Source organism: Buceros rhinoceros, unplaced genomic scaffold (assembly GCF_000710305.1).
Source record: "Buceros rhinoceros silvestris isolate BGI_N320 unplaced genomic scaffold, ASM71030v1 scaffold13862, whole genome shotgun sequence".
Lineage (NCBI taxonomy): Eukaryota > Metazoa > Chordata > Aves > Bucerotiformes > Bucerotidae > Buceros > Buceros rhinoceros.
In genome coordinates, this window is record NW_010400773.1 from 56,951 (window position 1) to 75,915 (window position 18,965).

An 18,965-nucleotide genomic window follows, 5' to 3' on the forward strand; every position below is an offset into this window, starting at 1 on the left:
GTTCTGGCTGGCTGGTACCCTTAGATCCCAGTACGGGGCGGTAACTGAAGTTCTGAACTGAGAATACAGGCTTTCTCTTTGTCCTCCATGTGAGAGACAGAATTCAGACTGCTGTTTAAGTTGGCAAAAAACCCAAAGTCTTCTGCCAAACTAGCCAACAAAGCTGTTCTGCAACGGGCCCAAGCTCATTCACACTCCTCATGGCATAATTTATAAAGGAGTTGAAGGAACTTTTGTTAAAGCCCAGCAGACTAGTGGCCTATTTAAAGAAAATATACATTCAGAAGAGGAAGAGTGATCTACATTTGGATTTCTCACAGAGCAGTTCCAGATTTAAAGCTTCCCTCTCGGGAAAGTTCGGGCAAATCAGCTGTATTTCTTTAGTTATTCTTAAATCAAAGAAAAAAGCAGCTCTTATTTCAAGTGCTTGATCTTCAAAAATAGAAACCCCCTGAGTTACCACCACACAACTTCTCTTCTCTGTAAACAACTTCAGCAAACAGGCTGTCAAAGAGGAGGAGCCTGCCAGGTCTGGGCTGAAGCACTCTGGAGAATCCACTTGGTAGGATACCAACACATTTCACAGAACTTAAACACAGCAGAGAAATGCAGAAGGAGATTTCTCATACACTGAAAAAGTCCAGGTGAGGTTTAGCTCCATAAGAAAATGCATCACCATTAATCCTGCTCCTAGGTCAGCTGTTGCCAGCTCCAAAAGCCACTCGAAAGCTGCACTCTGAGCTGTGAGCTACTGCAACAATCAAGCATCAACAAAATTTCAATTGTATTTTTCTAGAGAATTTAGTCACAAATATAATTTGCTTTGGAGATTTAGGCCATTATCTGAGAAACTGCAATATCGCAGAACAGGAGTTTGCCTTGTACAGCCCTTTTGGAAGAACAACTTAGGCGCATCATTACTTACGCAAGTGACTGACAGAAGGAAAGCTGAGTAAGTAGATCTAGCAAAAGTAAATGAAGCGAATCTGTTAGATGCCCTTTGTGGGGGATAACAAGGAGACTAGAAGTGATTTCTTCCAGACTTCACTACAAATGTGTCATCTCTTGGTTCAGCACTTCCCATATTAGGGCAAAAACTATTCTATACCCAGTTCAACGAAGAAAGTACATCTCCTTCAGTGCACAAACGAAGCCTCTTGAGATGTCAGGGATTTCTGTTATTACAAAAGCATCTCCACAAGCACAGGCTTCTGTCTGTAGTCTTTTCTGCTCTCAAATGGTGCACAGAGCCTTTGATCATTTTGCATCCATATTAAACCCAATGCAAGTTTTGGTGGTGTGTGTTCATCGTGGGATGAGAGATGACAAATAAAGGCACCAGATGTTGCTGGGGATATATGAGGGTCCACGTATCTTCCCATGCCCCTCCACTCTCCCTCCTTCCCCAACACTAAGACAGGCAAATGTCAGAACAGCAGCATATTTTAACTGACCTTCATTTAAAAGGACTGTTATATTAAGAGCTGCTTTTACTTTAAAGAAAAATATGTAACTTGCACCATCCCCTCTACACAGTTTTCAATAACTACCATAAATGTCTCTGCTTTCAGATTCAAATGGGAATATATATGTAATTCGGCATGACCAAGAGGAAGTTCCATAGGGCATATAATGCAAGATCACAGCAAGTTTCTGGGATGAGGCTTTGTTACCCAATTAATTAGTGGTTCAGCTTCTCAAACAAGAAACAGAGTCCTCAAAAGTCTTAGAGAAGCTGTAGCACCTCACCAAAACAAAATATATACTGATGCTTATTGTTAGATATTAGGAGGGAAAAGTGTCAAACAGGTGAGGGCAAAACTCCGCTGTGTTTATTTCCCAGTGACTTTGAGTAATGTGTGCATTTGAAATTAAGTTTCAGATGCTGTTGCCAAAACTCATTTTTTGGCCCAACTGCATGTGCAAGTCAACAGTAAATTTCAAGAACAGCAGCATACACAAAAGACATTCAGAAAACAGTATGTAGATCAATAAAGCTTTTCTTTCCACAGCGCCAGAAATGCAACCTGAAAACTGTTTATCAACACTCAAAAGGGAGTTGCAACAGAAAAACTTCGTGGCATTTCTCCTGTTGGTGGGTTAAAAGATGGTCATAAGGTTTAAGCCAAATGATGCTTCCACAGGTAATTAAAAGTAGAAACTAGGTATTAATGCCTGAAAAGTTAAGTCTGACTGTAATATATATTTTATTACTTTAGCCTAAGGTCAGGGAAACTTTTACTGAAAGGTGTTTGACTTTGGGCACATTTGGCAGATCACATATTCAATACATAAAAGCTTTTTTATTTCGGGGTAATTTTCAAGAAAACAAGAAACCAGCATGGCGAGAGAAGAAGAGTTGTGTAAGGCTAAGTCCTAGGTGACTCTGGCCTGCAAGGTGTAGCTCCCTGCCCTTCCTAACCTAAACGTTGTTCATTTTTTGCTTTTCCTGGAGAGAGCCTAGATCCACAAGTCATCACCAAATGGCCTTTCAAGAAGATTCTTATCTTGGAGGTGTGTTCAAACGTGTCTTTGCCATGTTGGTCTGGGAAGAACTAAAAAGACTGCAGGAAGCCACACAGGAAAGTACAAGACTGCCTCTTGTTGAATTGGGCACTTCACTAAGATGGCTCGATTTAACCCCTGGACAGTCAATGGAAACAGGTGAAAAGGTTGATTTGTTACAGACAAGACTCTTAATATAGGCTTAAAGCAGAAATAACAGTACTAGCTCAAAAAATCTATGGTGGTGTGTCTAGAGTGAGGAAGAAGTTCCAGTGCAGCACCCACAAAAGTGAGAACTTGCTTTTAATAACATCAGTATTCTTTACAAAAAAAAAAAATCAATACACAGATTTAAATTATAAAACCATTTAAATCACATGCACCATGAAAATACTCAGCTGTTTCTAAAGCGCACCTGTAACCAAGCTTCCCTGTAGTGCAGAAACAGGTCTCGTATCGATAACCGTGATGACAGTGCAAATCTGAAGGTGCTTTGGGAAAGCTTTATTTTTAATACACTGTGGCCTGGTAATAGTGATTGTCCTATTACTTTTTTAATTGTGTCTAGAAGGTGTACTTTCAAGTTTCATTATCTTTAAGATTGTTTGGTTTACAGATGTAGATACATTGCTTGGACCTAGACATGAATGCTCATACTGAAGAGTATCAAGCTATGTAAAATCCTACCTGCCAGTTTACACGGCTAGCCGCGGCTCTGGAAACAGCAACACAAAGAACTGAAGGTCAGAGAAACTGCTCCTGTCCCTTTCCCCCTCCCCTTCCTGAGGGCTTGTCCCACAAAGATCAGGCACAGTAGCTGGTGCTATGTGAGGAAGCGTGTGGCTGCTATCTATCTTGCACCTGGTCTGCAAATACAAAGACAACTATCATGTTCAATGCTATTTAGTGATATATGTAGGTGCCTTTAATTTATTTCACACATTTAGCTCCAGCCTTTTTCATTTGAAGCTGTACTTACTTCCAGAGTACCTCCAGCTGTAGCTTGATGGTTCCCAGTTCAGTTATATCCACAATGATTGCCTGAGGCTTGGTTGTGAAGAAGTTTATGCTGTCGCATGTCACAACACCAACTAGAACAGTGGCCAGTCCTCGCAGCTCTGTCACCTGCAGGGACAAACACATCCATTTTCATCTCACCAGACAATCCATAGTCACGTGCATGGAAAGAACACCCCAGGCTCAGATCTGCTCTGAGGCTCACAACGAATTTCAAACCTTGACACTCAGTTTGAGCTCCTATATTGTTGTGAGCCAATATCATCACAAGAAGTATGTCACGAATGGCTAGCAAACAGGAAGGAGTTCTGCGAGTTGGGGAGAGACAGAGCTGCACAGCACTTCAGACAACAGATTTGGTAGACTATGATTTTAAGAAAAATTAGTCTGAAGTTTGGAGATTCTAGCTCTGGAACACATACAAGTAGTTGTCACTTATGGTACAGACTCTACCTTGTCTACATGTTAGAACAACATTGTCATAAAATATATATTACAGAAAAGTGTATTAGCCTACCTACACTAAACTGTTTGAGCTCTCAACCACCTAAAGAATCTGGAAGCACAACTGCCTGCATCCACTGTGACCTCTCTGTCCTGAGCTCAGCTGTGGACCAAAATTGGAACTTGTAAGTGTCAGTTCTTTCCTCTAGCTCTGCAGGTGCCTCCAAGTTCGTTACAGATGCAGCTACAGGCCTGCATTTTTTCCAGGCTGGCACGTTGCTTCTTCAGCTATGTAAAAAGTCTAATCAAACACTTACTATAAAAATGAACTTTCAATTGAAGATCAGATTGTCCTACAAGTGCACAAAGCATCAGACTCGGCACAAGTTCCTAAAGTCCCCTTCAGGAATTAGTCACATGCCTACTTCTCCTTTAAGAGCTTTGCACAAGTCTTGTTGCTAGGCTTCTCTTGGAACACTCTTTGGCACTTCTCTTTTTTAAAAAAAACCTGCTATGTATTTGTACTGGGCAAAGATTAAGCATGAAGTGGAAAGAGCAGGAGGGTGTGTAGAACATTAGTCAGTAGACTTTCACAAGCTGACAAAAAGATTAAAAACTATCATTGTCATAGAAAGTAATACAAGTTTTCACAAATATTATGGGAAAACTGGGATCTGAATTAGCCTCTCACCTGATCTTCATTGTGCTGTGGCAGCAAAAAAATTAGTTTTAAGCACATTTCCAAAGGCTTTGCCGGCAAGATGCCAAGGAGTCTCTCCTATGTAACCCAGTTCTTGCTGCCAGATAGGAGGGGAACATTGCAAAAGCTGCTTTAACACAGCTGCCAAAACCTGAAACCCTGCACTGGCAGAGTTTCCTAGTAGAATAGGGTCCAGCATGGCCTTCAATCTCAGCTCCTTTTAGGTCGATAGAGTCATGCTGCAGAGTCCAGCCCACAGATGTCAGACTACAGTGGAAGTGCTGTTTACGGATCAACTCCACCTGCCAGGTAAGTGGCAGAACCAATGCCAGGGGCAGCTGCACAAGGGTCTATGAAAACTACAAGCTTCCCCCAGGGGTACCCACAACATGTCATCTAGGTATCACAGACCACTGTCACTGGTCCCTTACTGTTAAGGATGTGACCTCTTCCAAGGCACTTTGGAGCGTCAGAACTTCAAATAAAGATATGAAGTACAGACAGTTTGTACCAGCATATAAATGCCACTGGTTCTCTGCAGATAAGGAGCATCGCTGGAGTAAAACATTACAGAAGAATCTGCAGTGCACCCACATTAGAACTACACATTCAAAACACACATGCAATGATATATGTTTAACATACACATCTAGAGAACAGAGCTCCAGGTACTTAATATTCCACATGGGTGGAACACTGTATACATGCACATCTCATCTTTTCATCACCACACCTAGACTTCACCCTAACAAATCCCAGATATTGATCTAGCACTAGGGGTTTTTTTCTTAAAAAAACCCACACACAACCCCACCCCAAGCCCCCAACCAACTACATATACCAGGCTCCAGATCGTGGGAAAGCAGATGCACTAGTACAGTTATGAGTTTTTGCCAGAAGCAAAGGAAAACCAAAAGTAGATGTCTGTTCAGTAAGTAGAATATTAACTGCTATTTTTACATGGCTAGAAAGTTACTTAAGAACTTTGACACACGCTTGATAGCCTAACACGTAAGTAGTGTGGCAGAAGACCTATTAACCCACTGATTCCAATCCAACCATTATACACCACACCTTGATTTCAAACTTCTCGTGAAGATTGGGTATAAAAACTCTTTCTTCCTCATCCCACGTTTGACTGTCATCAGTCTCAATCTTGCCTTTCAATCTCCATTTTTGGCGCCCCAGTCGCACAAACACCTAGAAATCACAAAAAAAAGGATGTTGGGTCAACACATCCCAGAACATTCTCTTCAGTCCACAGGCCTCGTGCTGTTCCAGCACAGCAGAGACAGAGCCATTCTTCTGATCACGGTATGTTTAGGAACTTGGACAAAGCTAGAAGATTGGAGGCAGGGACTTAGGTTGCAGGTTTTAACACCTTAACTCAGTGCCAAATGACACATCCCACTCACGGGAGAAGAACTGCAGAACTACACTGCACAGCAATTGTAGCAGTACTGAAATACAAGGCACACTGGAATTCATTTGGAGCTGTTAAAGCAGGAGAGCACCACAGTACGATACTAAGATGCATTCAAATCACACCAAGGGCAATCTTCCAAGAAACAGGCAGCAACTGTTACTTGATTCCAAGGCAACTTTGTCTATCAAAAACAACTTGTCAGGTCTTTTGTCTTCAATCACTGTCATCTATTAAAGTCCCATAACACTTGAATCACATCTTTCCCTCTTCAGTCTCAGAGGGCAGCGTAACTGCTGAGTGTGCCAAAGCACTGTACTCATCAGAGCAGGTCATGGTTTTATCAGTCTGTTTCCTGCTCCCCTTCTATGTGTTGCACCCTTGCTCTCCTGTTCCTCTTCTACTATTCACAGCAGTAAAAGAAAGGACAAAATGAATAGCTGTATACTGCACCTCATACTGGTCCCCTGGACAGAGACGTGCAAAGCCCACCAAACCTGAAAAGAGAAGGAAAACGCCTCGTACTTGTAGATTTTTTACGTCCCCCAAAGCTTCAGCTTGTAATAAATAGAGTATCTGGCTAACAACCTCTTGTGCTCAACTCTGTGCAGAAGCTATACCACTAGCCCAAAGCACTCTTAGAAGGATAAACTTTGAGCTGAGGAAAGAAAGCTTGTCAGCTTTTGTACTCAAATCTAAAATACCACTGCAGATCTATTTCACAGTGCTGAAGCAAACAGAAGTTTGCCAAAATTCTGTGCAGGGTCTAATCCAGAAAGTCAGTGGAAGCAGCTGACATTGAACGAATAGACTCTCGATGGATCAGAATACTACACAGGAAACGCAGCTGACGAGTCTTGAAGGAAACAAGAAAGGAACATACCTTTCATCTTCAAGTGAAACTCTCCCAAATGGACTTCCAAGGCCCCTTCTATAAAGCACATGTCCTAGAAGGAAGACTGAGCAGTCACTGTGACTGAAAAGCAGTGCAGAGTAGCCACCTTCCCATAAACACCATTTTCTTATCTTTAGAGAACTCTGGGGATTTTTTTTTGTGTTGCTCCATAGAAGAGTGGAACTGCTTAAGCAGTTCACTGTTAGTTACCTTCCACTGCTTGTTTTGTAAGAATAGCACAGCTTATTAATTATTCAATTCTCATCCCATTACTTCCAGTGGAAGCTATGATGGACCCCAGTATTGAAGCAGAAATTCAAAGGATTTTTCACATGAATGCATGAAGCCAAGCTGAATAGGGGCAAAAAAGGAGGAATAGAATTCAAGAGCTTTGCCTGCAAGGTATTTATCTCACAAGCTTCAGTTCACATTATTTCACTGCATTTCATTCCCATGTTAAGTTTCTGAGCCACACAATTAAAAAAAAGGACAGCAGCAAGTCCGATACATTTTTTGCTAAGGAACAGTCAGATCCTCATTACACATGTGTAGTAGTTCCTACCTCTGTGCACTCTTGGAAGTTCTTGTAAAGTTCCACTAGGCTCTCTCTGGAGGCTTTGGTGGAAGGAGACAGGGAAAAAGCATGTTTCATATTAGCTGCCCCATCTCGTAGTCTGCACTGGATACAGTAAGCTTCATAGAGTTCTTCTACCTTCAAGATTTGGGAGGTAGGGGAAGAATGAACAAGTTACCTCAGCATAGTTTTAATAAGTTTTGGAAAGGAATGTCAACAGCATTTCCTGGCATAAAAACCTCAACCAAATTCAATTATCATCATAGTACTGCAGAATGCTGCAACTCCTGCATTTCACAGGCTGATTAGAGTGCAACAGTTCGCAGACATTCCTGTAAAAAAGTACGAGATACTGGAAAGCAATTTGCTCTGCTATTATCGGTCTAGAAGAGTAGAGTAATGCTTTGTTCCAGGAAAAATTGCTTGGGGAGCAGGAAAGTGGTTCCCTCAGTACAGCTTAAGACTTGCACACCTTCAGCTATGTCAGAGGAGAGATTTGATTCCTTTGGGAGCAGATGGCAGACAGCAGACGGGCACTCTCCAGAACTGCCCATCTGGACCCTTGAGGAAGCGGGGGAGAACACCTAAGTCTTCCCACAGCAGCATTTTCTGACTAAACCGGCAGAGTATGCAAACTGGTTTCACAGGCAAACTCAGGCTGGGTCGAGTCCAACATTCAGCCTGAATAGAACCATTCAAGAAAATAAATAAATAAAAATCCCCTCCTTCTGTAAAAGGAGTGGTAACAGCTTTCAGGAAGTACCCAACATTATTTCCCTTCAGACAAATTATAATCAAAGGATTTTCTGTGTAGATGGTTTGCTCATATAGCAGCGTAAGCCTTAAATGCACAAGATATAAAACCCCTTACCTTGCTTATGTGAAACTCCAGTTTTCTGATGTACCTCTCCACAGAGCGGATTTGCTTTTGAAGAGGGGAGAGAGAGAGACTTGAGAAAGTATTTCATAACATGCCTTTAAGTAACACTGTAGACACATCATCCATTTTTCTCCATTTGCAACATTTCACCTCATCCTCCATAGTCTTACCTTATCCAGGTCATAGTAGAAAGCCTGAAAGAGAAATAGCGCAGGCTGAATATATATTTGTACCTATTAATGATACTTTTGCATTTACTGCAATACTCACTATGCATATCTTAAGCTGCACTAAATTATCATGCATTGTCTACTCCAAGGAGACAGTCCAACATTTTCAGTAGTAGTTTCATTTCCCGTGCATGGCCAGTTGGTTTGTTTTTGCAGGTGCTTGAAATGAGATAGTACCAGCTACAACAAGGACTTGGACATTGGTCATGGTGCATGGGAGTTTCTGATTTACATTTTTAACCTAGCTAATAAGTGAAAGGCAAAGTTGGGTCTATGAGTTGTCTTTTCATTAGCACTGTTGCAGAAGGTACATCTAGGGTGTTGTGAACACAACAAAATCTAGGTTACAAGAACAGCTGTGGAATGCAAAGCCTGATCTTTATCACCATTTTTGTCCATACAGAGTCAGGGAGGAACACTGGTCACTAAATAGACTCAAGTTGATACCATCCCAGTAAAGCCTCACTATCTGAAGAACACTGCTGGGTGTTGAAAACGAAAAACCTCAAGTTTGATTATTTAATCTAGAGCTAACTTGCTTGGTAAATTTTGATTGCAATGCCTTGCTGGATCTCACCTCAGTGCTTTACTCAGAAAACCTTCGGGAGTCCCAGGTGTGAGACTATAACCTGCAAGTCATTTAAGTATTTAATACTGAAAGCATCTTACCAATCTAGAGTTCCTTTTTGTATCTTTGTGGCAACCAGAGAGATAATCCAGTTCAGCCTGGTGTGCTTCCAAGTACTCACTGGAGAGGAAGAAAACCCAGGTTACACTCTTCTGGAACATTCATTATAACACCTCTCCAAATGATTTTTCAGCAGCACATTACAAAGCTACTTCCTTCTCTAGACGACTCCTTTTGTTTTAGTCTCTAGAGATGTGAATGGCTCTATATAGAGATCTGGGTCAACAGATGATATAGTTTCCATAGACAAATTTATGTCCTAAATGCAAGAGTCACTTCTAGAAGAGCATCTGCATACAACGAGTGCCAGCAGATGCTGGTTACTGTTATATAAAATTTAAAGGTGTACATTAGGAATCCTCCCAAATCCTTTTGACTCCAAGATGTGGAATACTACAGTGCAATTCAAGAAGGCCACCAGTCCTGCCTAAGGTACAACCATGTACACACTGCACTCAAAACACTATTTCTTGTTTTCCTTCATCTAAAATATATCACTCAAGTGAAAGATAGGCTTTATCCTGGGAACGCGAGGCAAAAGAAAACAAGACAGTAGAGCTGGAAGCGCTATTAAAGGCAAGAGGAGAAAAGTTCTAAAACACACGTAAACCAGCTCACAGATCTCCTTTTCAGATTTCTCTAAATACTCCTGTTTTGCCTTCTGGAACCTTTTCTGTGAGACAGAAGACTAGTTGATGAGTAAGTCTTTTCTTGCAGTTATTGAGGAGTAAGAATTCATCAACCTACTCCATCTCACAAAGTCAAAGAATTGCAACATGAAACACTTCACTGCAAAACAAAGCTCACAGAAGTACCCCATGCACTGTCATTCAGTGTTTTAGCGAAGAGAGCTGACCACCACCTTCTAGTATGCTAGGAAATTTCTTAATGGAACCATAACTTTTTCCAGAATGGGAACTATTTTGCAAGGTGTGAAGCACTTGGTGCAAGTCAGCTTCTACAGAGTTTGCATGCAAGGGTTGTCCCTTAGCAGTTACCACAGAGCCTTAAACTATTTCTGCTGAGACCATCTTCTTCCAACTTCACTTTTAATACAGAGCAGACTTAGGTAACTTTTTCCCTCTCATGCTTAAAAGGGAACAAGAGCCACCTGGTAAATACTACACTATAAGTCACAGTCTCTGAGCAGTCTAAGTAACTTCACTTTAGACAGCTACACTTCTTCACATTTGATTTGATGCATTTCATTTTCTTACTTTTACAAAACCAGTTTCCCCAAGACACCCAGTGGCTCCAGCGTTCAGCTGTCTGCTCTTTACACTTGGCTATTAACAGCTCAGTGCAGAAGTAGCCAAGGCTGGGGGCAGAGAAGACTTCACTTTCCTTTTAGAAGAGCTTCATCACTTCTAGATGTAAGTTTGTTACAATTGCCAGCTCGATGGAACAGTACCCAGATGGTTAACAGATAAAGAGTTATTTGCTATAGCTATAAAGAAACAGGCACGTAAAACATGTTCTGCACTAAAAATGAAAGTCGCTCCAGCACCAAGTGGGCTTAGTCTGCATCTACTTAAAATTTGGACCTTGCATTGTTATTTGATACAGTTGTTCTCCGTAGGTTACTGCAGTCAATTAGTTAGATACTCAGTTTTGGCAGGAGTCTGATCATATGGCCTTCCCTGCAGTACTGGGAACAAATTCTGATCCGCTTTATGGTTTCTCCTCCCTAAGCTCCGATAAATTCTAAACTCTGCAAAAACATTTGGTTTCATTATTTGTTTTAAATCTAAATCCCCTAATAAGACATTGACTGATTTTTTAGGGCTAAGACTTCATAGTCTTCAGTTGGAATAAAAATGTGACACATCAGAGTTTGCCATGTATTATTACAGTGCATTTTATGTTTTTGCTTAAGAAAACAAATTATGATCAGAATTAAAACAGTAGCAACAATTCTAAGGACAACAGCAGCATACGTGAAGGAACTGTTGGCGAGCTGCATGCCAGCAGAAAGAGCTACAGGGCTTACTAAGCCAAGGAAAGGTATTTTATCTCCCAGTAGTAGCTTCAAGGTGTAAATTAAGTTCCTATGATATTAGGCTAGACCCATCAATAGTAACAATTTAAAGTGTGTATTTTTATATGGTAAGATCTGAAGACTTGGTTAAAGGTTGATGAGTTTCACTGATGGAGGCAAACAGCCACCACTTTCTTTCTATAGCACCAAGGGAGCAAGCTCACCCATGTTCTATTTGCCACTTTAGCACTGAATAGTGTCAGTATTTCTATGAGGTAACTGACAGCTTCCGCAAAGCCAAAACACCTTAAATTCAGACTGCCAGCTCATCCTTCGATCTCTGCTATGCCTGCTGCCTACATCCCACGGAGACAGTGGACAAAACTGGTCTTCAGCTTTTTCACTCACGTCTGTACTGACGCAACATTGACTGCGCAGTCAACCATAATAAAGACTCTGAAATAGTGCTATGTTTAAAGCAAGATAATGTTATTTACGCTGCCATAAAAAGATGGAGCTGTACTACAGCTCTGTTGCATCACCTCAAGTCAGCTTAAGTTTTCAGGTGGATCTGCTTAGACCTTTCCCTTAAAACAAGCCCCCTGGAGATGAAAGCATATTTTTTAAACTCCAGGGTTTAATTCTACTAAAAAAAAGAAGAAAAAAAACACCCTGGGAAAAAAAACCAACCCCAAAACACTAAAATATCTAACTCTTAAGTGTTCTGTAATTAGCACAGGGAGAATAGAAATGGTTTATGAACCACCCTCCCCACTGTGTCCATGCAGGGCACACCCTCATTTTCAGACTAGGTTTAAGGCAGCTTTCTGAGTCAAAACAAACTCCACATAGCTCCCTCTCCAGAAACTTTCTGCCAGTAACACCCCAGGTCTGGCTGTCACATCCCTATCCAAGCCTCTCCTTGATCTGCAGGCTTCCTGCCTGCCACCCTGCATGGTCTGAAAGCCTCCCTTCCTCAGAAGAGCTCAGATGCTCCCCAACAGATGGAGAATCTCCTCACTGAGTTCTACCTGTCCCTGACTTTTTAGAGAAGTGTAACAAACAAAAACATCAGAGCACTTTGTTTGCAAGCAGACTGAGAGTGTAAAACTAGTTTCACAAGGTCCCAAGCCAGCGTCTGGGAAAGTTACTACTTTATTTAGAGATGCCAGACACAGACAGAAAACAGCAATACACAGACTTAAGCAGCATGACTAGGTAAGGCAAATTATAATATTTTAAAAGTCCTTACTTAAGTCCTTTCTTCAAAGCTTCGAAAATTTTCTTCACCTGGAGTGGCTTCGGATCCCAGATGACTGCCCCTTTCTGCAGGGAATTATAAGCCTTGGGCGATTTCAGTGACATTCTTGATCTCACTGAACTTCTGCTGAGAGACTTTCTGTAGAAAGAGAGAAGAAATTTGAGAAAACTGTAAACCCATCCCCTGGGAGAAGAGAGATGCCTCACTCACAAAACTTCCAGGTTACAAGTCAGATGTCCAATTCCACACGCATTTACTCAAACAAAGCTGTTGGACACGCCAAGATAGATAACATTAGACAGTTGAGGCCCAGCACTAAACACCTAGTGCAGAAAAGCTGCAAGTTTTTTGTGACTTCAACAATAATTTCAACAAGAAACATCCCCTTCTCCAAGCTTGACACAGACTCTGAGAAGCCCAGTGGTTCTCTTATCCTTTTTAAATAAAGAGCAACCGTGTAGGTCCCCATTTCTTTGGGAAGGTGTGTGGAGGTACTGAGTGAGGAAAAGAAAAGCTCATTTTTATAACATGTTAATAAGTTAGTGTTCATACTGCTAGCAACTGTCTAACAGAGAGCACAGCCAGCCGAGGCCCTGGGCTGTGTGCAGCCACAGCAGCTGTTGAGGCAGCTGCAGAGCTAGTCAAGTCAGCCATGCTGCAGGACAAGGACATTCCCATTCCGACTCTCACCTGCAATTCAGGAAAACAAGGCAACAAACTTTTGATCTGTTCAAGGTCTAACTGATAAAACTAACACTAAAAGCCTGTAGAAACAGCTATTTCTTTGCCTACATGCACCACCTGTTTCAATGCTGGCTTACAGCCTTCACCACATTTCAGAAAAGGAAGCTATCAAGCCCAGATCGCTTAGGAGATATAATTATCAAGGTGTTTTTTCAGTGCCTAACACCTCACTTACTTTTAAAAGCAACTGCAAACAAAATTAAATAGTTTCTAACAGAAATTTCCCACAGAGGGTTTTCTGTGCTAACCTGAAGAGTTAGAACACCCCAAGCCATTAGTTACACAGATCTACACCATTTACACCAGGAAACAAGCTCTGTGCCAAGGGTTCTCACAGAGAGTCGATTCCTGCCTGGCTTACCTCTGTTGATACACTCCTCCAAGACCTTGTTATTTTTATACAGTTTTTTTAATACTCTCTGTGAGTCAGGCCTCTAAAATAACATTATCTGAAGACGTTTCACACTCCACCGAGCTGAGCCAAGCCAAGCTGAGCCAACTTGTTGCTCTCGGGAAGCTTTCTGCCTTCTCTCCAATCGCTATCCTAAATTCAGCTCACCTGGAGAAATGACGAACCTCAGCAGGCCCCTCAGCCACCGGCTGTTTTAAGTTCTGGGCATGTGCCTGGAGGCCTGAGGAGATTATTGAGCATGGTGATTAAACCTGAGGCCCAGTACACCTGAGAGCTGTCCCAGTCCTGTTACAGAAACCTTGGAGTAACTACTTCAATTATCCCAGTGCTAAATTTCCACTTCATTTTTTAACACACAAAAAAATCTGTTAAAAGTTGTTGTCAAACACTACTGGATATTTAATTTCTTCATCCCTATGATTATCTTCTTTTTCTATGATAGCTTAATGTAAAGTATTAATTAACCAAGCCATTTGGAGCTGAGGTTACCTATAATGAGGAATATAACTATTAAATTAGAAAATTGCATTAACATTGTTTTCTTTTGCAAGTTAATGAATCTTTGAGTATTCCAAGCAAAGTAAAAGGGTCTCAAGAGGAGTAACACTGGAAGGGACAGTCTCGTCAGTAACAGCAGTTGAAAGAGTCTCCTCGAAGGATCACCACTTAAAATTGTTTCATGCAAAGAAGGAAATAGCATCCAGTTCCACGCTTCAGATGAGTAATTAGCAGGATACCATATGGAAGATACACAATAATTCTACCTTTTGATATTCAAAAGCCCAAATGACTCCTGGATTTTATTTATTTTTGAAAGGAAAGTACTTTGATATTTACCTTCAGAGTTTTGGACTGCAAATCCTCAATGAAGGAAATTACTTCCCTTCAGTTAAAGCATCTAGTGCATCTAGGCACTGCACACAGATAGGCTGGGATTTAAAATTCAGCATTTTCCTCAGTATCTCCTGCTGAGTGATGTAGCCCACACGACCTCAGTGCACTGATAGGAAAAATCCCATTTTCATGTATTTCATAGAAGAGTCAAGTGGCTGACATGGGCCTTCAGGGACGCTAGCTAAAAGCTAGATGCCATGCTGCTGCTTTCCCTTGTGAACTTAATAATTTAAGGATCAGATTTCCCACTTTACAGATAATAGTAATAATATTTACTTCCTGTGGAGACCATTGTGAGGAAAAATGAAATAACATCTCTGACTGAGAGCCTCAGAAGGAAGTTGCTAAAGACACGCAAAAATATATTTAGCATCCGCTTCAGAATCTCAATGCGGACCTGATTTGTGTGTCATCCTTTGGACAATCCTTGCGGAGGGGCCCTGCAATCTCCTGCTGTGTTTTGCAACAGTGCCTGAGGGAGAGATAAGTTAGGAACGGGTGATTAAAGAATGTCTTCACTACGCCGGAGAAGGCTCTCGGGTGTTCACTGGGCTGTGACTAAGTTATCGAGTACACAGATTTTCCTTATTGCAGTGGTTCCTAACAAAACTGTCTGTCTAAACACTGAAATAATGAAAAGCAACATCATAAAACAATGCCTAAAGAGAGGCATTTGGTTAAAAAGTCTTTACAGCTAAAAGTAATAGAATATTCTTAAGGGATATATGAACTCTTCTGTTTGGAGCATTCTCACCCTGCTGGACTGTGCTTTTGTCGGAGAAACAGCTGTTCAACACTTTTCCTGGTAGATCCTTCCCCTGCTAGAACTCCCACCACGCACTTGAGCTCAGGTCTGTTTATATCATTTATTGTCAGTGTTTTTCTCAAGATCTTAGTGACTGCTGTGATTTTAGAAATCCAGTCTTTGCTAGGTGCAATATTAGTTTTCAGCTTCCACAACAAATCGATCTATTTAAATGTGAAGAAGTCTTCTTGATCACATCACAGTCATGCTGGAATTTCATTTTTGCTCATAATTTACCAAGCCGAGTTTAACTAAAAGGTCAATTCAGTCACTTGGTTCTTTGAGAAGATATTTTATGGCACGAGTCAGGTGTTTTACTGATAACAGGTGTATCAGGTTGGTTTTTTTTAATACGGTTAAATTTAATACCAGGGTTTTTTTTTAATACAATACTTTAAGAGGCGTACTTTCCAACACTTGTATATGATACTGCTAAGTGATTCACCTTGTTATTATTCTGGCATGCACTGACAGGAAATTATTTAATTTTCCATTTAAATATATCTTCTAAAAGTACTTGACAGGCTATACAGGGATCACTAAATTCAGAAAAAGGACAAGAGCACTTTGAGTGGAAAAGCTGCACGGTTATCTACACAGAGCAACGCTGCACACGGATTTATGACATGCAAAAAGGGAAAAACAGTGCAGGATGCTTTAGCAATTAAGGAACTTCATGAAAACTGGAAGACTGGACTGCACCCTTGGCCATACTACAGACCTGCTACCGAGGGCAGCGAATTTGCAGTTGCCTTCACGGCCTGTTTGTATTCCTCCCTTCCTCTCATGTGTGGCATTTGCCAGAAAGCAGCCCTTCCTCTCAGGTAATGCTGCTCTGCTTAAACAGCTCCAGAAGAATTTGAGTAGGGTTCGGTTACATATTTTGCCAGGATTCACCATCAACATCCCCGTCTTTTTAAAGACCTATGAGATTTTTAATTACCATAACTATTCATAAGATTTTAGTCAGAAAATATCAGTTACTACTAGGTTGCTAACAGGGAGGGTCGCAGCCCTTCATTTTTCTAGAAGAAATAGACTCTATTAACAGTCTGATACATAACCTCTGAAATCCAGCCACTTCTGAGGTACAGTGTGTACAGCAGGAAGATAGCGTGGTGTGAAGTATAGCTATTTATCAGTGAACCATGACAACACCCAACAGGTTTAAGGTAAAAATTAAGGAACAGCTTCTACACATAGATGCCTTAGGTTAAAAAATACATTCACACCTGATGTCTGTTGCCCAAACAACCAGGTGCTCTTATTTTTATGTTACTTACGCTAATTTTCTGCTTTGCACAGTGCTGAATCCAGTGAAGGAACAACTCCTGCTGATACTACCTCCATCACTCGGAGAGACAAATGTGAGTTTGACTGACATGATTGCCTGTCAGTAAGTCTGTCGGCTTCTGAAACAAGCAGAAAAACAGATGAGTCAAAACCTTCTTGGCAGTTCAGCCTTGTGCTGCTGCAAGTCCTGAGCTGCATGGAAGTGGAAAATCAGAACAAGACAGTAGACTTAATAGCAAAAAAGACTTGTCTGCTATACACATTGCCTCTGTTGCCATCCACAACACAATTAATAAAGGACTGAATAGTCTAAAACGAAATCTCTCATGCCCTCTTCAATTTCTGATTGATTTTACAAACTCACTGTGTAAGCCTCAGATCACAGGCTATCTACATTTGATTTTTTAAAAACCCTGTAACCGTCCCTCTGCTTAAGGAGTTCAGGCCAACCAGTATGGATGCCAGAACAACATCTAAGCTCCAGATTTAGTCAGGTCCAAAAGCAGCTCCTTGCATCTGTGCAGAGCCACAGTGAAGCCAATGGTAGAATTGGCAGGGTGTGGTTCTTAAGCCCAAGGCAGAAGTCTGGTTTCAACAGTAAATTTCAGGTTCATGCTCCTCCTCTGGCAGGATTTCTCTTGGATTGCTCTCTTCTGTTTTCCATCAGTCAAACTCTTTTGCTTTCTGGAGAATTGTGTTCTCTGCCATATGTCTATAGAATCCAAGTTACAATATAAGTAACAGACATATCCTTCAAAGCAGCTGTAGAAAATCACCCAGACAGTTAATATACAGAAAAATTCCCTTCTTTCCCCCTCAAGCTGGTGTCATGTAAATACCACGACTGAGTAAAACTGAGTAAAACTGAGTTTAACAAAAAGCTGGAGTATCTATTTGTGGAGAGAAGTACAAATGCCAATAAAGAGCTCTACATGTTCCATGCAAAAGGTTTTCATACATTACAGAATGTGCTCTGAAGAACAGGGAGCTCTTCATCTATCTAAGTAGATACTGGAAAGAAACATCCGCACTCAACCCCTGTGCCTGACATTATCCCAGCAAGACGGCTACAATTAGTCAGACCAGGAGCCCAGAAATGTCAAACTAAGATTCTTTTCCTGGCTCTGCCACTAACTTGGAGAGCAACTTAACTCGATGCGCTTCCAGACCACATATCGAGAACTGAATGGTTAAATGTACTTCCCCAGAGCTATGAGATTTGAGAGTGTTTTCCTCATTCCGGACTAGTCTACAAGTATAAGGAATTACTCTAAGTGACCATGATTTAGGTATTATTACCTACCTAAGCAGTAACAAAAGCAGTCATGGATTTCCATAAGCACAAAGCCTTCAGTGATACCTGAATATTTCATTAGAAGTCATTCAGTAAGTTCCTTGAGCTGAGGTCTAAGACTTCCATTTCTTTGCCTGTACCAAGCTCATGAACACAGCTGGGAAAAACAGGCAAAAGATTTTAGAACAAGATGTGAAAATGATAAATTTGAGCCAGCTACTCTGCTAAGCTAACTACTGCAAGCTAACTACTTAGTGAAAAGAGGTGCTGCATGGCTAGGTATTGTGTATCTCAGTGCATCGAAGTCAACATGACTCCATAGCTCCAGTAGTATCAACAGAAATCTGTTACATGGAAAAATTTAGGTGCATCTTAATTACCTTCTAATCAAACTGTACAGCACTTAGAGTCTCTCGCTTTGAAAGGATGCCTCCTTAACACCCTTAATCAGAGACTGTATTTGCAAGTTGAAGTTTCAAAATATCTCCCATTCTTTCCTCTAGTTTTCAGATGCTTATAATGTCTGTGAACAGTCACCCCATCAAAAGGATCATTAGTCAAAAAAACCATGCAACTCACTGAAAAATGTAATTGCATAACAAGTTGTTAAAGGAAGAAATAAAAGAAATAGCCTCATAGTTATTGACCACATCCTTCATCAAGGCTAAACCAGATTCCCAGCATCTATTCTTTAGCTCTCTACCTTGGGAAAGTTAGTTCATGAGTAAAGGGGAGGAAGAAAGTGCAGGAAGAGCTTGTCTGATTTTACAGGACTCCTAAAGCCTGCCTAGCACGAGACTGAAAGCCTTTGAAGCGCATAGACAGGAAACAAACAAAACCAGGCAGACCCTTGACAGGGAACAGAAAGTGGAAAATTATGAGGAGACTCCCGAAACTCTGCGGTACTGAGCTCTAGGTGTGAAGAATT

At 41.1% G+C, this 18,965-nt stretch overlaps 1 protein-coding gene across 1 annotated transcript in view; it reads right to left on the reverse strand.

Annotated features, from left to right (window-relative positions):
• FAM65C (family with sequence similarity 65, member C) overlaps nt 1–16,834 on the reverse strand; it is a 30,300-nt gene extending 13,466 nt beyond the window's left edge. Inside the window, exons 1-10 of the mRNA XM_010132024.1 lie at nt 16,734–16,834; nt 12,587–12,733; nt 9,338–9,416; nt 8,609–8,632; nt 8,430–8,483; nt 7,547–7,696; nt 6,973–7,036; nt 6,543–6,586; nt 5,741–5,866; nt 3,485–3,630 (exon numbers count right to left, since the gene is read on the reverse strand). Coding sequence (XP_010130326.1) covers nt 3,485–3,630; nt 5,741–5,866; nt 6,543–6,586; nt 6,973–7,036; nt 7,547–7,696; nt 8,430–8,483; nt 8,609–8,632; nt 9,338–9,416; nt 12,587–12,733; nt 16,734–16,834 — 935 coding nt within the window. The remainder of the gene's footprint in view (nt 1–3,484; nt 3,631–5,740; nt 5,867–6,542; nt 6,587–6,972; nt 7,037–7,546; nt 7,697–8,429; nt 8,484–8,608; nt 8,633–9,337; nt 9,417–12,586; nt 12,734–16,733) is intronic.
• Nucleotides 16,835–18,965: the final 2,131 nt, after the last annotated feature.